At 48.8% G+C, this 19,611-nt stretch overlaps 1 protein-coding gene across 2 annotated transcripts in view; it reads left to right on the forward strand.

Annotated features, from left to right (window-relative positions):
- Positions 1 to 19,611, forward strand: part of ELL (elongation factor for RNA polymerase II) — a 53,160-nt gene that overhangs the window by 27,999 nt on the left and 5,550 nt on the right. Inside the window, exons 3-8 of one of the 2 annotated variants that reach the window (XM_081895591.1) lie at positions 161 to 282; positions 1,480 to 1,646; positions 9,887 to 10,140; positions 11,370 to 11,494; positions 15,291 to 15,390; positions 18,212 to 18,683. In XM_081895591.1, coding sequence (XP_081751717.1) covers positions 161 to 282; positions 1,480 to 1,646; positions 9,887 to 10,140; positions 11,370 to 11,494; positions 15,291 to 15,390; positions 18,212 to 18,683 — 1,240 coding nt within the window. The remainder of the gene's footprint in view (positions 1 to 160; positions 283 to 1,479; positions 1,647 to 9,886; positions 10,141 to 11,369; positions 11,495 to 15,290; positions 15,391 to 18,211; positions 18,684 to 19,611) is intronic. The other variant, XM_081895592.1, reaches the window with a different exon arrangement.

Consider the following 19,611-nt stretch of genomic DNA (forward strand, 5'->3'; position numbering starts at 1 on the left):
CCAGATCTTCAGGCGGGATTCCTGCGTTGCAGTGGGTTGGATTGGTAAGCCCTGGGTGCCCCTTCCAAATCTCCTGTTCCTTTATTCTGTGACCCGCTGGCTAAGGCTTCACGTGTACATCTTCTAATCTTATTTTCTTTTGGAAAAAAAAACAACCCAGCACATCTCGATACCTCGGCCAGACGGAGCAGCAGGAGCCCAGACGTTCTCGTTTTACCTCTCCAACATCGGGAAGGATAGTCCCCAGGGGAGTTTTGACTGCGTCCAGCAGTATGTCTCCAGGTGAGTCCAGGCCCCGATCCCTGCATCTCCCACGACCGGCAATGTGGGTTTTCCGCAGATTTTCAAATGGGAGCAGAACGCCCCTGAAAACTTCCTGACGCCGATAGGGCAATTTGCGACACGTTCGACTCCGGGGTGGGAGCCTTCCCCCTTCGGCCAGCGGACCCAGAGGGGGGAGTGCGCAGGGCGCTGGGTGCAAACACTACCTTTGCACATTAGGCTCGTTTCTGCACATGCTCAGGAACCCCTCTTTGTCCCCCGATCCACACAAGTAGAGTGTCTGGCCAGAGAAGTCCATGCTCTGGTTATCTCCCGCTTGGACTACTGCAATGTGCTCTACGTGGGGCTACCTTTGAAGGTGACCCGGAAACTACAACTAATCCAGAACGCGGCAGCTAGACTGGTGACTGGGAGCGGCTGCCGAGACCACGTAACACCGGTCTTGAAAGACCTACATTGGCTCCCAGTACGTTTCCGAGCACAATTTAAAGTGTTGGTGCTGACCTTGAAAGCCCTAAACAGCCCAGTATCCCTGAAGGAGCGTCTCCACCCCCATCGTCCAGCCTGGACACGGAGGTCCAGCTCCAAGGGCCTTCTGGCGGTTCCCTCCCTGCGAGAAGTGAGGTTACAGGGAACCAGGCAGAGGGCCTTCTTGGTAGTGGCACCTGCCCTGTGGAATACCCTCCCGTCAGATGTCAAGCAAATAACTGTCTGACTTTTAGAAGACATCTGAAGGCAGCCCTGTTTATGGAAGTTTCTAATAGATGATGTGTTATCGTGTTTTATCGTGTTTTTGGGAGCTGCTGTATTGTGTTTTTACTCTCCTATTGGGAGCCACCAAGAGTGGTTGGGGAAACCTAGCCAGATGGGCAGGAAAAAGTAATAAATTATTATTATTATTATTATTATTATTATTATCCTGCGGACAGCACTGAGGGCCACACAGGGAGGTCCCAAGGGCCGCATAGCCTAGAAAGCCAGCAAACCGGGAGACTTTTAGAGGAAGGCGAAGAAACTGAGGCGGGCAGAGATTTTAACCTATGTTTCTCCCAGGCACTCTAACCACTATGCAACACTGTCTCTGACCTGAGGTGGGGTGGTGACCTGCGCTTTAGGTGCGATGACCAGGCAGCTTCTTCTTCCCGAAAGACTCCGGTTCCTTTATGCTTTTCATTTCTGCCTCTGCTTACCCTCCAGCAGCAATGGGAACATCCAGTTGGACTGCCTTGGCACCATCCAGGACAAAATCACCGTTTGTGCCACCGACGACTCCTACCAGAAGGCGAAGCAGAGCATGGCGCTGGTGGAGGAGGAGACGCGGAGCCGGGGGGCCATCGTCATCAAGCCCGGGGGCCGCTATGTCGGTGAGCAGCGACAGCGTTGCGTACGGTCAATCTTTGCAGCAGGGGAGGACCACGAACGTCTCTGGCCGGGAAGCTGTTTCGAAACCCGCATTCTCTTGCAAGCAGCCTTCCAGGGGAGCAGAGCTTTGGTTTCTGAACATTTTGGAAGTTGAACAGACTTCCGAAACGGATTCCGTTCGACTTCCAAGGTGCAACTGTATTGATCTGAACATTTTTGACCCGTCAATATATTGCCGATAGCGATGTGTGTCAGGGGCAGTGCCGGTCGATGCATCATTCAAGTCAGTTTGAAGTCTGTATCGTGATACCGGTTTCATGATTTTTATCCTGGCAGTATATTGTGGGTTAAACCACAGAGCCTAGGACTTGCCCATCAGAAGGTCGGCAGTTTGAATCCCTGCAATGACGGGGTGAGCTGCCGTTGCTCGGTCCCTGCTCCTGCCCACCTAGCAGTTCGAAAGCACGTCAATGTGCAAGTAGATAAATAGGTACCGCTCCGGTGGGAAGGTAAACAGCGTTTCCGTGCGCTGCTCTGGTTCACCAGAAGCTGCTTCGTCCTGCTGGCCACACGACCCGGAAGCTGTACGCCGGCTCCCTCAGCTAATAAAGCAAGATGAGCACCGCAACCCCAGAGTCGGTCACGACTGGACCTCATGGTCAGGGGTCCCCTTTACCTTTATATTGCAAATCATATTTGTGTGTGCTGTGCAAAAATCTCAGTGCAGGGAGAACCGTGAAGCCAGCCCATCCTTCGACATAGCTCCAGCCTTGTTCCAGACATTGTGATATATCAGTATATCGCGATGTTTAGCTGCTGATATATCACAAAGTTGGAAACCAGATATTGCCCAGCCCTAAGGAAGTTTTTCCTGCCAACCTAGCAGTTCGAAAGCACGTCAAAGTGCAATTAGATAAATAGGTACCGCTCCAGCGGGAAGGTAAACTGCATTTCCATGCGCTGCTCTGGTTCGCCAGAAGCGGCTTAGTCCTGCTGGCCACATGACCCGGAAGCTGTACGCCGGCTCCCTCGGCCAATAAAGCGAGATGAGCGCCGCAACCCCAGAGTCAGCCGTGACTGGACCTAATGGTCAGGGGTCCCTTTACCTAGGGAAGTTTTTAATGTTTGGTGTTTTATCTTGGTTTAAATAGTCTGTTGTGAGCCTCCCAGAGTGGCTGGGGAAACCCAGCCAGATGGGCAGGGCATAAATAATAAATTATTATTATTATTATTATTATTATTATTATTATTATTAGTGATCAGGAGGGAGCCCATTTCAGACTCTCTGAGTTGACAGTGCTTGGCCTGCATCTCTCGCCCTTCCTCCGGGGGAGTCCGTGTCTGTAAACAGGAGCAGATTGCAGATTGCTGAGTTATCCCTGACTCATCGTTTTGGTGTGCGTTGCCAGCCCAACTCTTGCAGGAGCAAGTAATGGCAGGAAGTGTGTGTTTTCCTGTGTGCTGGGAAGAACAACGCAAGGGGTTTTTTTCCCCCATCAGGAGGGGGCGGGAAGGCTTATCGGCAAGCAGTAAAAGGCGACAGGCCTCTCCTGCAGCTGCCAAAACGAAAAGCTTCGGAACTTTTCTCGGGGGCAAAGTTTCATTTCCTCTGGGAAATTTTCCTCCAGCGCAAATTAGGTGGTTGTTGGACGGGTGTCGGCCAGGCGTGAATCTCCTCCTAAACACAGCCTTCTGTAGCAAAGGTTCTCTGCGTCAGAGAGAGAACAGCTGTGACGAACAATGAATTTATTTTTTAAGACAAGGCTATAAAACCAGGCATGTACTGTAGACTTGAGTCCAGTTGCACAGGGGTTAGAATTTGTTGTTTAGTCGTTTAGACGTGTCCGACTCCTTGTGACCCCCTGGACCAGAGCACGCCAGGCACTCCTGTCTTCCACTGCCTCCCGCACTTTGGTCAAACTCATGCTGGTAGCTTCGAGAACACTGTCCCACCATCTCGTCCTCTGTCGTCCCCTTCTCCTTGGGCTCTCCATCTTTCCCAACTTCAGGGTCTTTTCCAGGGAGTCTTCTCTTCTCATGAGGTGGCCAAAGTCTTGGCGCCTCAGCTTCAGGATCTGTCCTTCCAGTGAGCACTCAGGGCTGATTTCCTTCCGAATGGAGAGGTTTGATCTTCTTGCAGTCCATGGGACTCTCAAGAGTCTCCTCCAGCACCATAATTCAAAAGCATCAATTCTTTGGCGATCAGCCTTCTTGATGGTCCAGCTCTCACTTCCATACATCACTACTGGGAAAACCATAGCTTTTACTATGCGGACCTTTGTTGGCAAGATGATGTCTCTACTTTTTAAGATGCTGTCTAGCTTAGAATAGGGATTAGAATAAGAAAGCGCAAATAAAGAATATCAGTGCTTATCTGAATGGCAAGTATAAATTCAGATTTGCTTAGCTTGTGACAAGTGTTGTCTTGAAAACGACAAATGTAAGTTACAAAGGAATAGCAAATTGCATGAGAAGGTGTGTGGAGTCCGTCGTTGCAATCTCAAATGATGCATGATTTTCTCTGTTATAGCTATATCTCAGGGTGAGCGGTACACCCGGTGTCAGATTTTGGGGCTGTTTTCCATCGAGTTGCAACGAATTCTTGAGCCGCCAACGTCGTACATAAAACAGTTCTTTTGACAATATGTCTGCATTGGCATAACCCAAACGCATTCGCTGATGTTAATTTTGGACAGGAAACAGCAGTTTCTTTCCTACAGCTGATTGTTTCTGTCCAAAATCAAACCCCCAAAATATTGCACCAATTTACATGAATGCCCTTGGGGTTGTCTCTGTGATAGCTCAGTCGGTAGCAGGTATCAGCAAACTTTTTCAGCAGGGGGCCGGTCCACTGTTCCTCGGATCTTGTGGGCGGCCGGAATGTATTTTTTTTTTGGGGGGGGGGGGAGAATGAATTCCTATGCCCCACAAAAACCCAGAGATGCATTTTAAATAAAAGCACACATTCTACTCATGTAAAAACACCAGGCAACCCCACAAATAACCCAGAGATGCACTTTAAATCAAAAGACACATTCTACTCATGTAAAAGCATGCTGATTCCCGGACCGTCCACGGGCTGGATTGAGAAGGTGATTGGGACGGATCCGGCCCCTGCACCTTAGTTTGCCTATCCATGCATGAGTTTTAATCTCAGGGTCACAGGTTGGGATCCCACATTGGGCAAAACGTCCCTGCATTGCCAGCAGGGTGGATTTGATTTAAATCAAATTGATTTAAATCATGATTTCAGTCACTAGTCAGTAAGACTTTTTTTTTTTACAAAAAGACTCATTCTTGCTGGTAGAATCTTAATATTTACAACCAGAGGAAGGTTTCATTCTCGGAATAATAATTTTTCAGAGTAGTTTTTTAACAGTTACATTGAAAATTACTGATTACTGAATTACATAGACAGATAATTATGAAATTATTGTGAGGTTTAACAAGTCAACTGTTTATATTTGGACAACTTTTCTGCTGTTGGAAGGAGAAAAATAATCATTTCCTTAATAACAATTTATTTAACTAAAATAATAACATTGTAGCATATGTATCTATGTTTGTTAACGGATGTGGTTAAACATTTTTTTTTTTAAACAAAGCTTTGAGTTTTAGCACACATGAAAAACTTAAAACAAATCCTTTTTTCCTGATGAATAGCCTGTGGACTGTAATGTAACTTAAACAGAAAATCCTTAGAAAGATTCTTCCTCCAAAAGCATTTTATTTTAAAAATCTGATTTAAGTAAAAAACAAACAAAAATCGGATTTAAATTTTTTAAAAATTGGATTTAAATAAAGAAAATCCAATTTCAATTTAAAAAATCATTGATTTTTATCCACTCTGATTCCCAGGTGTTTGATTAGATGGCCCTCGGGTTGGGGGGTGCTGTAAACAAAAATTGTCCTTTCCCCTTATGGGGTATCCAAGAGCCCGTATAGAGTCCTTACGTAGGTTCTCTATTGGTAGGGGAAAATAACAGAGGCCAACCAGAGAATATTGAGAAGCAAAGCAGCTAGTAAGCCTGATCTTTATTGATCTGTTGCAACAGGGTCCTCACTCACCACACGCAGGAGGGAGGAGGAACCCAGAACAAAAGTGTGCCTATCCTTATATAGACATTTAAAATTCCCTCCCTGGAGTCCAAGACCACCCCCAGATACATCATACCTACATCACAGAAAGGGCGGTCTACAGCAGAAATCTGAGTGCTTTGTTTACCTCTTGTCTGCCAGGTTACCTGTTAATGCTCACTTGATTGGATTGCCTGGGGAACCTGGCAAGTTTTTTGTAATGATAAATACTTCGTTCCTGAGCCAGGCCACAGGCTCACACCCTATTCATATCTTAAACGTGCCCTTAAGACAGGGTTTGTGAAGGAAAAGACAATGGGGAGGCTTTTCCATTTTCCTTTGACCTTGCATGGAAAACATTTGGTCAGTTTGGGAATAAAAAATGGTTCCAGGTCGGTCTTCCTGTGCCGATGCATGTACGCGCTTGGTTGGTACACTTATGAACATTTACTATGTATCTAAGACCTCAAAATTCCTATCATAGGGATACAATTCTATGATTCCCACCACATAGTGAACTTTCTTTCCTAAAACATTGGGGTGCTGCTGTTGTTTGGGCAAAGCTCCTCTTAACGTCCAGCCTCTGTACAAAATAAAATAAAAACAGAGAGCAGCTTTGACCCTGCAAGCTTTGCCTGTATTCTAGGAAGGCAAGGGTTTTCGCTGTGCGTTTGTTTTTAGAATAGGAAATTGAGGCGAGCCAGGAACAGGAAGCGACTTCATCTCGGAACGCGATCAGCCCCATTCTGGCCTCCTATCTGATTTAGGTTCCTAAGAAAAAAGGAAGCTGCATTCTGCCGCGTCAGATCCTGTGGCCTGTCTGGCTCAGTGGTGCCTGCCCAAACTGGCAGCCTTTAGTGACTTGGGTTAGGCCGTTAGGGGGTGTCTTTCGGGGCTACCACAGGCCAGCATCATTTTCTGTCCTGTTGTAAACAAAAATTGCCCTTTTCCCTTATGGGGTATCCAAGAGCCCATATAGAGTCCTTACATAGGTTCCCTATTGGTAGGAGAAAATAACAGAAGCCAACCAGAGAATATTGAGAAGCAAAGCAGCTAGTAAGCCTGATCTTTATTGATCTGTTGCAACAGGGACCTCACTCCCCACACGCAGGAGAAGGAGGAGGAAGGAGGAACCCAGAAAAATGGCATGCAGTACCTTATAAAGACTTTTGAAATTGCCACCCTGTAGATCAAGACCACCCCCAGAAACATCATACCTACATCACAGAAGGGGTGTAACCTCAGACCACCCCTCAGATACATCACACCTACATCACAGAAAAGGCGGTCTAAACAGAAATTTGAATATTGTTTTTCTCCTGTCCTTGTTTTTCTCCTGTCTGGCAGGTTACTTGATTGGATTGCCTGGGTAGCCTGGCCAGTCTTTTGTAATGATAAATACTTAGTTCCTGGGCCAGGTCACAGGCTTACACCCTAGTCATATCTTAAATGTGCCCTTAAGACAGGATTTGTAAGGAAAGAGACAATGGGGAGGTTTCCCACTTTGACCTTGCAGAGAAAACATTTACTCAGTTTAGGAATCAAAATGGTTCCTGTGCTGATCTATGTACGTGCTTGGTTGGTACACTTATGAACATTACCATCTAAGACCATAAAATTCCTATCACAGTCCAAATGATAGAAGTGTTGTCCAATAAACTCAGAATATTACGTTCTGTTGTATAAAGCCATTGGTACTGTTGCAGGAATTTATGTATAGGTTGGGGGGTTGCCCCTCCAGCAGATATCACGCACATGCAGCCCACTACCAAAACCATCACAATCGCTTTTGTGACTTTTGTGATTTGTCCCCACAAAACACTTCATCACAGTTTCTTCTTATCTATTCAAAGGGCCTCTGCTGCACGATACCAAATTTAAGAATTCACTGATCAATGCATCTATGTACTGGCTCACTAGGAAAACTTCAGAAATTCATATAGACATGTGAGCTCAGCTCCCCAGCAGCCCCTCTGCCTGAGTGATAATCCCTGGCCTCCTATTACCTGAGTGCCAGACAGGTAGCCATTCCAGAAATAACAAACCCAGATGAAGACAAAAGGGTGTAATTAACTTGGCTGGAAAACAGGGAAATGTAAAGATCTCTTTTGTTTCACTTGATGGGTGTTTGGTGGAGGGCAAGGAGAACCATGGGGCAGGGTCCAGGATGCTCAGATTACGGCCACCAGACCTCCCCTTTCATGATGTAACCGTGATGTATGAGTGATGTAGTTTGGGGGGTGTAACATGGGGATTGGACGCAGGTGGCGCTGTGGGTAAAACCTCAGTGCCTAAGGCTTGCCGATTGAATGGTCGGCGGTTCGAATCCCCGCGGCGGGGTGAGCTCCCGTCATTCGGTCCCAGCTCCTGCTCACCTAGCAGTTCGAAAGCACCCCTAAGTGCAAGTAGATAAATAGGTACCACGTTATAGCGGGAAGGTAAACGGCGTTTCCGTGTGCTGCGCTGGTGCTGGCTCGCCAGAGCAGCTTCGTCACGCTGGCCACGTGACCTGGAAGTGTCTCCGGACAGCGCTGGCCCCCGGCCTCTTAAGTGAGATGGGCGCACAACCCTGGAGTCGGACATGACTGGCCCCTACGGGCAGGGGTACCTTTAACATGGCGATTAGGTAAAGGTAAAGGTACCCCTGCCCGTACGGGCCAGTCTTGACAGACTCTGGGGTTGTGCGCCCATCTCACTTAAGAGGCCAGGGGCCAGCGCTGTCCGGAGACACTTCCGGGTCACGTGGCCAGCGTGACATCGCTGCTCTGGCGAGCCAGAGCCACACACGGAAACGCCGTTTACCTTCCCGCTGGTAAGCGGTCCCTATTTATCTACTTACACCCGGAGGTGCTTTCGAACTGCTAGGTTGGCAGGCGCTGGAACCGAGCAGCGGGAGTGCACCCCGCCGCAGGGATTCGAACCGCCGACCTTTCGATTGGCAAGCCCTAGGCACTGAGGCTTTAACCCACAGCGCCACCTGCGTCCCAACATGGGGTTTAGCAGCTAATAAAAGTTTGGGTTCTCTTTTGTTTGGGGCTTCCATCTTGTTCCACCTTGTCGCAAGTGGGAGTCCTGTTGTGACCGTCTTGAATAAAGACCAAGCCTACTAGCTGCTGTTTTGCTCTGGTATTCCTGGCTGGTGTCCTTGTTTTTTGTCCAAGGGAGCCCTCAGATTTCTCTCTTAACAGTACCAAATGGCCAGAACGCTTTGCCAATCAGTCGTTTTCTTAAGAGTCTGCACATCCAGCTTGCCTGTTGCTAACACATATATAGAAAGCGACCACTGCTTTTTCGCTTTTGAAAGATCAGTCCAGTTGTTCCAATATCTCTGTTGTCTTGGGAGCCCTTATAAGGAGTGGTAGCTGCAGCTACAGCAGTGCCCCGTTTTTTGGACGTAATCCATTCCGGAAAGACCGTTCCACTTCCGAAACGGTCATAAACCAAGGCGCAAAGGGCGGTCTGCAGAAAAACAGGGCATTGGAGGAATAATGTGTACACCCACCGGAAGCCGTTCAACTTCTGAGGCGCATTTGAAAACGGAAGCATTTACTTCCGTGTTTTCGACGTTTGGGAACCAAAACGTCCGGCTTCTAAGACGCCACCGAAAACCGAGGCATGGCCATTGGGCTGCGTCGGACTGGTGGCATTTGTCGCTTAGAGACGTAAACACGGAAGAATCCGTCTTCCTCATCTCTTGGTTGGCCCAAAGTCGATACAGTGTTACCTTGGTTCTCAAACGCCTTGGTGCTCAAACAACTTGGAACCCAAACACTGCAGACCTAGAAGTAAGGGTGGTGGTTTGCGAACTTTTCCCCGAAGCCGAACATTCTCTGTTTTGAGTGTTATGCTGAGTTCTGTCTGTTTTTGCTGTTTATTTTGCATTTTTGCGGCTCTTTTTGTTTTGTTTTGGGGACTGCGTGGAATCCAGTTCAGCTACTGATTGATTGATAGATTGTGCGACTGCAGTACATTATTTATTACTTTCATTTTATGGACCACTGGTCTCGTTTGATAGTAAAGTTCATGTTCAATAGCTGTTTTAAGGGTGGTTTTTCAAAGTTTGAGAACCGAGGTACCGCTGTATATCCATTTTTCCATATCCCCACCCTTTCTCCCCCCAAAAAAACAGCACGGACCCTAACATTTTCTTTTTCCTCTCGCTTAGGCAAGACGGTCAAGGTGCGAAAACCGGCCCCGGTGGCTTCGGACGCCGTCCCCTCACGGATCCGCCCGACGCCCGTCAACCTGGCCAGCGCCATCAAGAAAGGCAACAGCGCCGTCTCCCAGCGGCCCTTCAGAGACCGCGTCCTGCATCTGCTGGCCCTCAAGCCCTACAAGAAACCGGAGTTGTTCTTGCGGCTGCAGAAGGACGGCCTCACGGCGCAAGATAAGGACTCTCTCGACGGGCTGCTACAGCAGGTGGGTCAGTGCGCGGTCTGATTCTCCATAGAAGTCGTGGGTGTGGGACCATGCACCTTTATTATTCCTCCTCCTCCTCCTCCTTTTTTTTTTTTTTGAAATACCGTATTTTTCGCTCTATAAGACGCACCTAGTTTTTGGAGGAGAAAAACAAGAAAAAAAATATTCTGAATCTCAGAAGCCAGAACAGCAAGAGGGATCGCTGCGCAGTGAAAGCAGCGATCCCTCCTGCTGTTCTGGCTTCTGGGATAGCTGCGCAGCTTGCATTCGCTCCATAAGATGCACACACATTTCCCCTTACTTTTTAGGAGGGAAAAAGGGAGTCTTATAGAGCAAAAAAGACAGTAGTTTTTATTTGAGTTTACAAATTCGTTCATCCTCACAATCACAAACAATAAAAATTTCACAAGTTTCTTCCGAATCTCAAGACCTCCCTCCTCCGTGCGTTCTTTAAGTAGCTTTCTAAAAAACTGCATATTATAAGTCCATCTAATTTACAATCCTCCGTTGTATCCAAAGTCCTTGCAGGAGTTATTTAAAACCTGCCCAAGAGTTCAAGTGTTTGCAGTGGCCTTCCAAGTATAATGCAGATTTGTCTCTTATTGAGGTTTTGATCCTCCTGGTTTCTGATTTTCCCGGTTAGTCTCTGCGTAGTCCAATATTTTCACCTGCCAGTCCGCCCTAGACTCTCGTGGTCCCTCCCAACTCTTGGATTCTGTGTGTGTTGTTGTTGTTTAGTCGTTTAGTCGTGTCCGACTCTTCATGACCCCATGGACCAGAGCATGCCAGGCACCTCTGTCCTCCACTACTTCCCGCAGTTTGGTCAAATTCATGCTGGTAACCTCGAAAACACTGTCCCACCATCTCGTCCTCCGTCGCCCCCTTCTCCTTGTGCCCTCCATCTTTCCCAACATCAGGGCCTTTTCTCTTCTCGTAAGGTGGCCAAAGTCTTGGAGCCTCAGCTTCAGGATCTGTCCTTCCCGTGAGCACTCAGGGCTGATTTCCTTCCGAATGGAGAGGTTGGATCTTCTTGCAGTCCATGGGACTCTCAAGAGTCTCCTCGAGCACCAGAATTCAAAAGCATCCATTCTTCAGCGATCAGCCTTCTTGATGGTCCAGCTCTCACTTCCCTACATCACTACTGGGAAAACCAGAGCTTTAACTATACGGATTCTGTGTTTAGGGATTGATAAATAAACCCTTCCCTGTCCTCTCCCTCCCTCTTCCAGGTTGCAAACATGAACGCCAAAGACAGCACCTTCACCCTGAAGGATTACCTTTACAAAGAGGTGCAGAGGGACTGGCCAGGATACTTGGAAGGAGACCAGCCGTTGCTGAAGAGGATCCTGTTCCGGTAAGGGCTGTAGCGGGGGGCATTTCCCCTTGGGTTAAGCGTCCCTGGGTGTTAGTATCACAGAAGGGGACTCGGGTGGCGCTGCAGTCTAAACCCTTCAGCCTCCTGGGCTTGCCGATCGGAAGGTCGGCGGTTCGAATCCCCGCGACAGACCGAGCTCCCGTTGCTCTGCCCCAGCTCCTGCCAACCTAGCCGTTCGAAAGCACACCAGCGCAAGTAGATAAATAGGTACCGCTCCGGCGGGAAGGCAAACGGCATTTCCGTGCGCTCTGGTTTCCGTCACGGTGTCCCGTTGCGCCAGAAGCGGTTTCGTCCTGCCGGCCACATGACCCGGAAAGCTGTCTGAGGACAAACGCCGGCTCCCTTGGCCTGAAAGCGAGATGAGCGCCGCAACCCCAGAGCCACCTTAACTGTCCAGGGACCCTTTACCTTTTTTTAACTTTAGTATCACAGAATAGGGGCAGGGAAGGTCTGGGTCCTTCCTAAATGTTGTTGGGGGTCAGCCGCGTGACACAGAGCGTCTGTCCCACATGCATAAGTTTCCAGGTTCAATCCCTGCCTGCTCCCTGTTTCCTAATAATAATAATAATAAACGATAAAACATCAAACATTAAAAACCTCCCTAAGCAGGGCTGCCTTCAGATGTCTTTTAAAGAGAAGATAGCTGCTTATTTCCTCGACGTCTGATGGGAGGGCGTTCCACAGGGTGGGTGCCACCACCGAGAAGGCCCTCTGCCTGGTTCCCTGTAACCTTGCAGGGAGGGATCTGCCAGAAGGCCCTCGGAGCTGGACCTCAGTGTCCGGGCTGGACAATGGGGGTGGAGACCCTCCTTCAGCTATACTGGACCGAGACAGTTTCGGGCTTTGAATATCAGCACCAGCACTTTGAATTGTGCTCAGAAATGTACTGGGAGCCAAGATCTTTCAAGATTCTCAGTGGCTGCTCCCAGTCTGGCTGCCGCGTTCTGGATTAGTTGTAGTTTCTGGGTCACCTTCAAAGGCAGCCCCATGGAGAGCGCATTGCAGTAGCCCAAGCGGGAGATAACCAGAGCATGGACCATGTCACCACACAAACCGTCTCGTCAAAGGTGAAAATAACAAGTTACTCGGAGTACTTGTTGGAAGTGTAACACACAACAGGCAGGCTTAAAACGGTAATTCGGTTACAAAGTTGTGCTCAGTGGAGATGCACCTTCAGGTATACTGGGCCGAGGCCGTTTAGGGCTTTCAAGGTCAGCACCAACACTTTGAATTGTGCTCAGAAGCTTACTGCTGCCTCCTCCTTTCTCCCCAGCTCTCTCTCTCTCTCCCCCCCCCCCAAATTCATGAAGGACATCCTTTTGTCTTCCCTGAATCTCCCATCCATCTGCTCCATTTGATGCCCGCAAATTCCAGCGTTAGGAGAGAGGGAGGAAGACTTTCTCTGCATGCCCTTTCTCCGTGCCACGCGAAATTTTGCAGACCACACCGCCTCTTCCTTGCCTTCTCCCTAAGCTAGAAAGTCCCACACACTGCCGCCGCCTTTTTCCATGGGGGAATGGCTCCCGTGGGGATGCCAATGAAAAATAGGAGGAATCGTGTTAGTTTGGATAAGAAAACACAGCTCCCCCGCCCAGCTGTTGCAGGCGCAAGGATATGGTCTTCCTGGGTGCAGATCTTTTAAGAAACGGGAAGCCAGCCCTCGCTTCTAACCTGGTGGGCTCAGTTTTCTCTGCTTAGGCGGCCGGATCCTTGCCAGTGGTTATTTTTAGGCTGTTGCTCATCTAGATGCCAGGATATACGTGCCCGGGGGGGGGGGGTTGGCGAGAGACGTAACTGCTTCATCCTCCTCCTCCTTGGGAAACAGCGGCACAGCCACCGCATTTTTTGCTCTATAAGACTCACTTTTCCCCTCCTAAAAAGTAAGGGGAAATGTGTGTGCGTCTTATGGAGCGAATGCAGGCTGCGCAGCTATCACAGAAGCCAGAACAGCAAGAGGGATTGCTGCTTTCACTGCGCAGCGATCCCTCTTGCTCTTCTGGCTTCTGAGATTCAGAATATTTTTTTTCTTGTTTTCCTCCTCCAAAAACTAGGTGCGTCTTGTGGTCTGGGGAGTCTTATAGAGCGAAAAATACGGTGCACACCTCCGTGGCACGATTGTGTGTCTGTGTGTATGTGTAGGCCCGTTTGCAAACTTGTAATTTTCCATTTCAATTAAAATTTGGCGCCCTGGCCTTCCCAATGCGCGCGCACACACACACACACACACAGAGAGAGAGAGAGAGAGAGAGAGAGAGCCTCCAGGGACCTCGTCCCTTGCCAAAGAAAACTCTCGCCGTTTTTCAGACTCCCATTAAACCAACCTCGTCTCCTCCGCGAGCCAACTGGGTTTACGGACCATGGAAACTGTTCAAAACAGGGGGTGGGGGGAGGAGGGGGGAGTGCGTTTTTGTTTTTGTTTTACCTTAGCTGGGTCTGGGGGGGGGAAATAACTGCAATAGAGATAACCCATTGACCCCCCCTTTTGCATTATAACAGAAAAGGTTGAAGCCCAGTGATGCCTTTGGAGACTCAATTATTTTATTGGGTGTTGCTAACAAGCTGGTTTCAGGAAAGAGAAATAAAGACAAATAAGGTTGTTTTAAAATAATAATAATAATAATAATAATAATAATAATAATAGGATTAGTTGCCACAATGGCCGTTAAAAGGCATACAGGATACTGCTGAACGATAATCGAGCAGCACAGGAGGGAATACATGCGTGGTCTCTGTGGCATAAATTCGAACTAATTTCTCATACAGTCGTACCTCGGATGCCGAACGCCTTGTGAGTCGAACGTTTTGGCTCCCAAACGCCGCAAACCCGGAAGTGAGTCTTCTGGTTTGCGAACGTTCTTTGGAACCTGAACATCCGACGCGGCTTCCGATTGGCTGCAGGAGCTTCCCTTTGGTTTCTGAACTGCGCTTTGGTTTCTGAACATTTTGGAAGCCGAATGGACTTCCGGAACAGATTCCGTTCGACTTCTGAGATACAGCTATATTGAAAAGTTGTTTTTTTTAAAAAATGGATTAATGCTTGGATCCTGACGACTTCTATTCCCATAAGTTTTTGTATGCCCGAGACACTTGCTGCTGCTGCTTCTGGCCTTAGTTGATATTTTAAAGCCCGATATTTGAAGCACAAATAGCACCAAAAAATATTTAAGTTGGCACCCTTGGTTAGGAAGGGCAACATGCCAAGCCTTGGAATGCCACAGTCCAGGTTATTGGGTTGAGAAGCCTTCCCTGGGCATATTTTAAATAACATTTGCTTGCCTCTCATCCTTAGGGGACACGGGTGGCGCTGTGGGTTAAACCACAGAGCCTAGGATTTGCTGATCAGAAGGTCGGCGGTTCGAATCCCCGTGACGGGGTGAGCTCCCATTGCTCTGTCCCTGCTCCTGCCAACCTAGCAGTTCGAAAGCACCTCAAAGTGCAAGTAGATGAATAGGTACCACTCTGGCAGGAAGGTAAACGGCGTTTCCGTGCGCTGCTCTGGTTCGCCAGAAGTGGCTTAGTCCTGCTGGCCACATGACCCGGAAGCTGTACGCCGGCTCCCTCGGCCAATAAAGCGAGATGAGCGCCGCAACCCCAGAGTCGGCCACAACTGGACCTAATGGTCAGGGGTCCCTTTACCTTTACCATCCTTGATTACACCCGTTGGTCCCTTTTACGCAAAAAAGAAGAAGAAGAAGAAGACTTGGCGTGGTTTAACATAACAAACACCTTTTCATTTTGTTGTTGTTGTTCTCTGCTCCCCCTTCCCTGCCCCCAGGAAACTCTGTCAACCGCAGAACACCAGCTGCCCCCCAGAGGCGCCGGCTCCAGCATCACCAAAAGACAACGCAAACATCTCCTCCTGCTCTCCGCCCCAGGTAGGTTATGAGTACAACCTAAATTGGGTATACATAGCAGTTAGCCATGGCTCAGCCTCCTTCGAATCCAAACCCTGGATCTCTTGGAAACTTGAAGGTTCAAATACCTTCTTGGCGCTATTAACAGCAGTCATAGCTGCTTGCTGCTTTAGCAAATTCATCAGCAAATCTCTTTGGAGGTCTACCTTTTGTGGCTCTTTCAGACCTGCGAATTAGACGTACCGTATTTTTCGCTCTATAACACAAACTCTGACAGTGAGTTTGGACAAAAAAAATTCCTTCCAGTAGCACCTTAAAGACCAACTAAGTTAGTTCTTGGTATCACAGCTATCTGCCCATCACCCATTCCCACCACCCTTCTGAGTAATACCCCTCCCCACCTTCTCACTATATAGAAGGGTCTGGAAACTTCTGTTTCAGTGTATCTGAAGAAGTGTGCATGCACACGAAAGCTCATACCAAGAACTAACTTAGTTGGTCTTTAAGGTGCTACTGGAAGGAATTTTTTTTGTTTTGACTATGGCAGACCAACACGGCTACCTATCTGTAAGTGAGTTTGGAGTAGCTCAATGCAAAAATCCTGAGGATCCATGTGGATCCGTGCTTTGTAACCACGTTTTAAGTGGGGAGGGAAGGAAAAGCACTCAAGGGACAAGGAGCACGCGTGGGGTGTGTGGAGAAGGATGCTGCTAATAATGCTATTTAGCAAGCTGAGTGGGGAGGAGAGAGGGACAGAGAGCCTGCTTGCTTTAAAGGAGCCAACCAGACAGGAGCCGCTTATACTCATGTAAGCGGCTCCTCTCCTCTCCCGCTTTGCTCCTTTAAAGCAAGCAGGCTCTCTGTCCCTCTCCCCTCCCCACTCAGCGGCTCTTCTCCCGCTTTGCTGTTTCAAAGCGAGCCACAGAGGAGGGAAGGAAGGGGAACCATGGATCCTCTGCTCACGACTGCAGCAGATCCCCCCCGCCACCCGTAGGCATTCCCTCCAGACATTTCCCCTTACTTTCTAGGAGGAAAAAAGTGAGTGTTATGGCGCAAAAAATACGGTAAGTCTTCAACACACTCCTCTTCTTTCTTAGGAGAAAAGTGGCCTATAGTGAACAGTGGTTCCCCAATTCTCAACCAGAGCATTCAGAGGCCGTAGCACTCTTGAAATCCTCTGAACCATCTGATTCGGTTTCAGATTCAGAACCAGAACCTTCATCAGTGGGTGTGGGGTTTTGCTGCTGTTTTATCCTCAATCTCTTCACTGTCATCAGGATAACATTGGAAAATTCCCACAATGAGCCCCCATCGCAGGGGTATGGCTTGGTGAGGTTTTCTGCTCCCAGGCAGCCTGGTGGCATCCTCAATGTTCGGGAAAAGGGAATTTTCCCGCTTGCTGTGAAGTTTGTGGCTAACAGGGGCCCTCCTGTTTTTTTAAAAAATACTATTATTATTATTCTTTATTTTCTTGCTCGTGTGCTCAAGACATCGATTCCATAAAACATATTTTGTTACACTGTGCAAAATATGAGCAAGCCAGGGCTGACCTGATACTACCCTTGCTGGTACCTTTCCCGGGAAAATCAGAGGATGTCAGGTTCCTATCGGAAGACCGGACAAACGCTAGAACATTAGCCGTGGCAAATGGTTGCAAGAACCAATGGTCCCTATATTCTGAACAAAATGCTTGTTTAACCTGGAGGTAGGCTGGCTGAATTGTGTATGGCTTTGTCACGATTTGTTGGGTCTCTGGACCGTAATAAAGATAGATGATGATGATGATGATGATTACAGCCATACCTGAGCTCCCAAACGCCTTGGGAGCCGAACGTTCTGGCTCCCGAACGATCGGAAACCGGAAGCGAGTGTTCCGGTTTTCGAACGTTCTTTCGGAAGCCGAACGTCCAACACGGCTTCCAGTTGGCTGTTCAAGGGCGGCCAGCATGGGATTTTCCCTCCGGAGTTTCCGTGGTCCTTCGAGCTATCGTGTTTTTAATATTCTGTTGGGAGCGACCCAGAGTGGCTGGGGAAACCCAGCCACATGGGCAAGGTGTATAAATAAATTATTGTTGTTGGCATCATAGGGAATACCAATCCTTCTGCTGTATCTAAGTCCGTATCATCAAAAGTCCGTATATAATGTATCTAAGTCCGTATCATCAAAAAATACTCCGCAACGTTATTTTTTGGTGACGGAACAATCGTTTTCTTAGTGATATTTATCATTTCCATCTAAACCAAACTGGCGGTTCCTTCCTGGTTACTTGCCATCCTCTAACCCTGTGGGGTGGGACGCGGGTGGCGCTGTGGGTTAAACCACAGAGCCTACGACTTGCCAATCAGAAGGTCAGCGGTTCGAATCCCTGTGACGGGGTGAGCTCCCGTTGCTCGGTCTCAGCTCCTGCCCAACCTAGCAGTTCGAAAGCACGTCAAAGTGCAAGTAGATAAATAGGTACCACTCCGGCGGGAAGGTAAATGGCGTTTCCGTGCGCTGCTCTGGTCCACCAGGAGCGGCTTAGTCATGCTGGCCACACAACCCAGAAGCTGTACACCGGCTCCCTTGGCCAATAAAGCGAGATGAGCGCCGCAGCCCCAGAGTCGGTCACGACTGGACCTAATGGTCAGGGTTCCCAGACCCTGACCACGGCCAAAAAAATAAAAAAGGTTGGGAACCACTGCTCTAACCCGTAGTTTCCCAAAATTTGGTCTCTTTGGACTACAAATCCCATCATCCTGAGCTAGCAGGGCAAGGGATGATGGGAAATGTAGTCCAAAAACGTCCCCACGTTTGGGGGAAAGCCTGCCTTAACACTTTCCGATCTTCTTCCCTCCACCCTAGAAACGACCCCAGCCCACGGATTTCACCGACCCTCTGTCCAACAAAAAACCCCGCATCTCCCACTTTGCCCAAAGGACTCAGCCCACACTCAACGGAAAACTGCGCTCGGCCAACGGCAGGGAAGCCCCCCTAGCGCCACCCCCGGAGGCGGTCGCCTCCAGTAACCTCTTGCCGGCCCTGGAGCTCCCCAGGCCCCACAACCCCCTCGCCGACGTCAGCAACGACCTGGGGCACGGCGGCCCCAACTTCGAGGCTCCAGATCCCGCCGAGAGGCTGGCGGCGGCAACGGCGGAGGTCCCCCTCCAGCCGGTGACGGACTCTGTCCAAGTCAGCAAACGGAGCAAGAAGAGGTTAAAGAAGGAGAGGGAGAGGAGAGGGGCCGAGCAGGAGTCGGAGCCCCGGGAGAAACCGAACTGCAGCCTCAGGAAACGCAGCTCAAAGACTACGGCGCCTTCGTCGCAGGACACGGCAGGTGGGTTCGGCGGTGCTGGGCGGGGATTTTGGGGGGCTTGCGGGTTTCTCTGGGTCGCACGCGGGTTATTATAATCACAGCAAAAGTGCCAGAAACGTGACGTTCCCTATATGGAGACGGCGAAACGGGCGGCAAAAAGAAAAAGACCGAAAAGGTGGCAGGTTTGCGGGAGAGTGGAGATGCTTTTCAGGCTATCTGGGGAAATGTTATAGTCGGTTGAAATCGCAGGCAGAGCTGGAAATGTAAGCAGAGGAGTGAGAATGAGAAACGGAATGTAGGGTATCTCTGTTGTAAACAAAAATTGCCCTTTTCCCTTATGGGGTATCCAAGAGGCCATATAGAATCCTTACATAGGTTCCCTGTTGGTAGGAGAGAATAACAGAGGCCAACCAGAGAATATTGAGAAGCAAAGCGGCTAGTAAACTTGATCTTTATTGATCTGTTGCAACAGGGTCCTCACTCCCCACACGCAGGAAAGGAGAAGGAACCCAGAAAAATGGCGCGCAAGGCCTTATAAAGTCTTTTGAAATTGCCACCCTGTAGATCAAGACCACCCCCAGAAACATCATGCATACATCACAGAAGGGGTGTAACCTCAGACCACCCCTCAGATACATCACACCTACATCACAGAAAAGGCGGTCTAAAACAGAAATTTGAATATTGCTTTTTTCCAGTGATTGTTTATCTCCTGTCTGGCAGGTTACTTGATTGGATTGCCTGGGGAGCCTGGCCAGTCTTTTGTAGTGATAAATACTTAGTTCCTGGCCAGGTCACAGGCTCACACATCTTAAATGTGACCTTAAGACAGGATTTGTGAAGGAAAAGATGATTGGGAGGCATTTCCATTTTCCTTTGACCTTGCAGAGAAAACATTTACTTGGTTTAGGAATCAAAAATGGTTCCAGGTTGGCCTTCCTGTGCTGAT

This window comes from Podarcis melisellensis, assembly GCF_964234715.1.
Source record: "Podarcis melisellensis genome assembly, chromosome: 18".
Classification (NCBI taxonomy): domain Eukaryota; kingdom Metazoa; phylum Chordata; class Lepidosauria; order Squamata; family Lacertidae; genus Podarcis; species Podarcis melisellensis.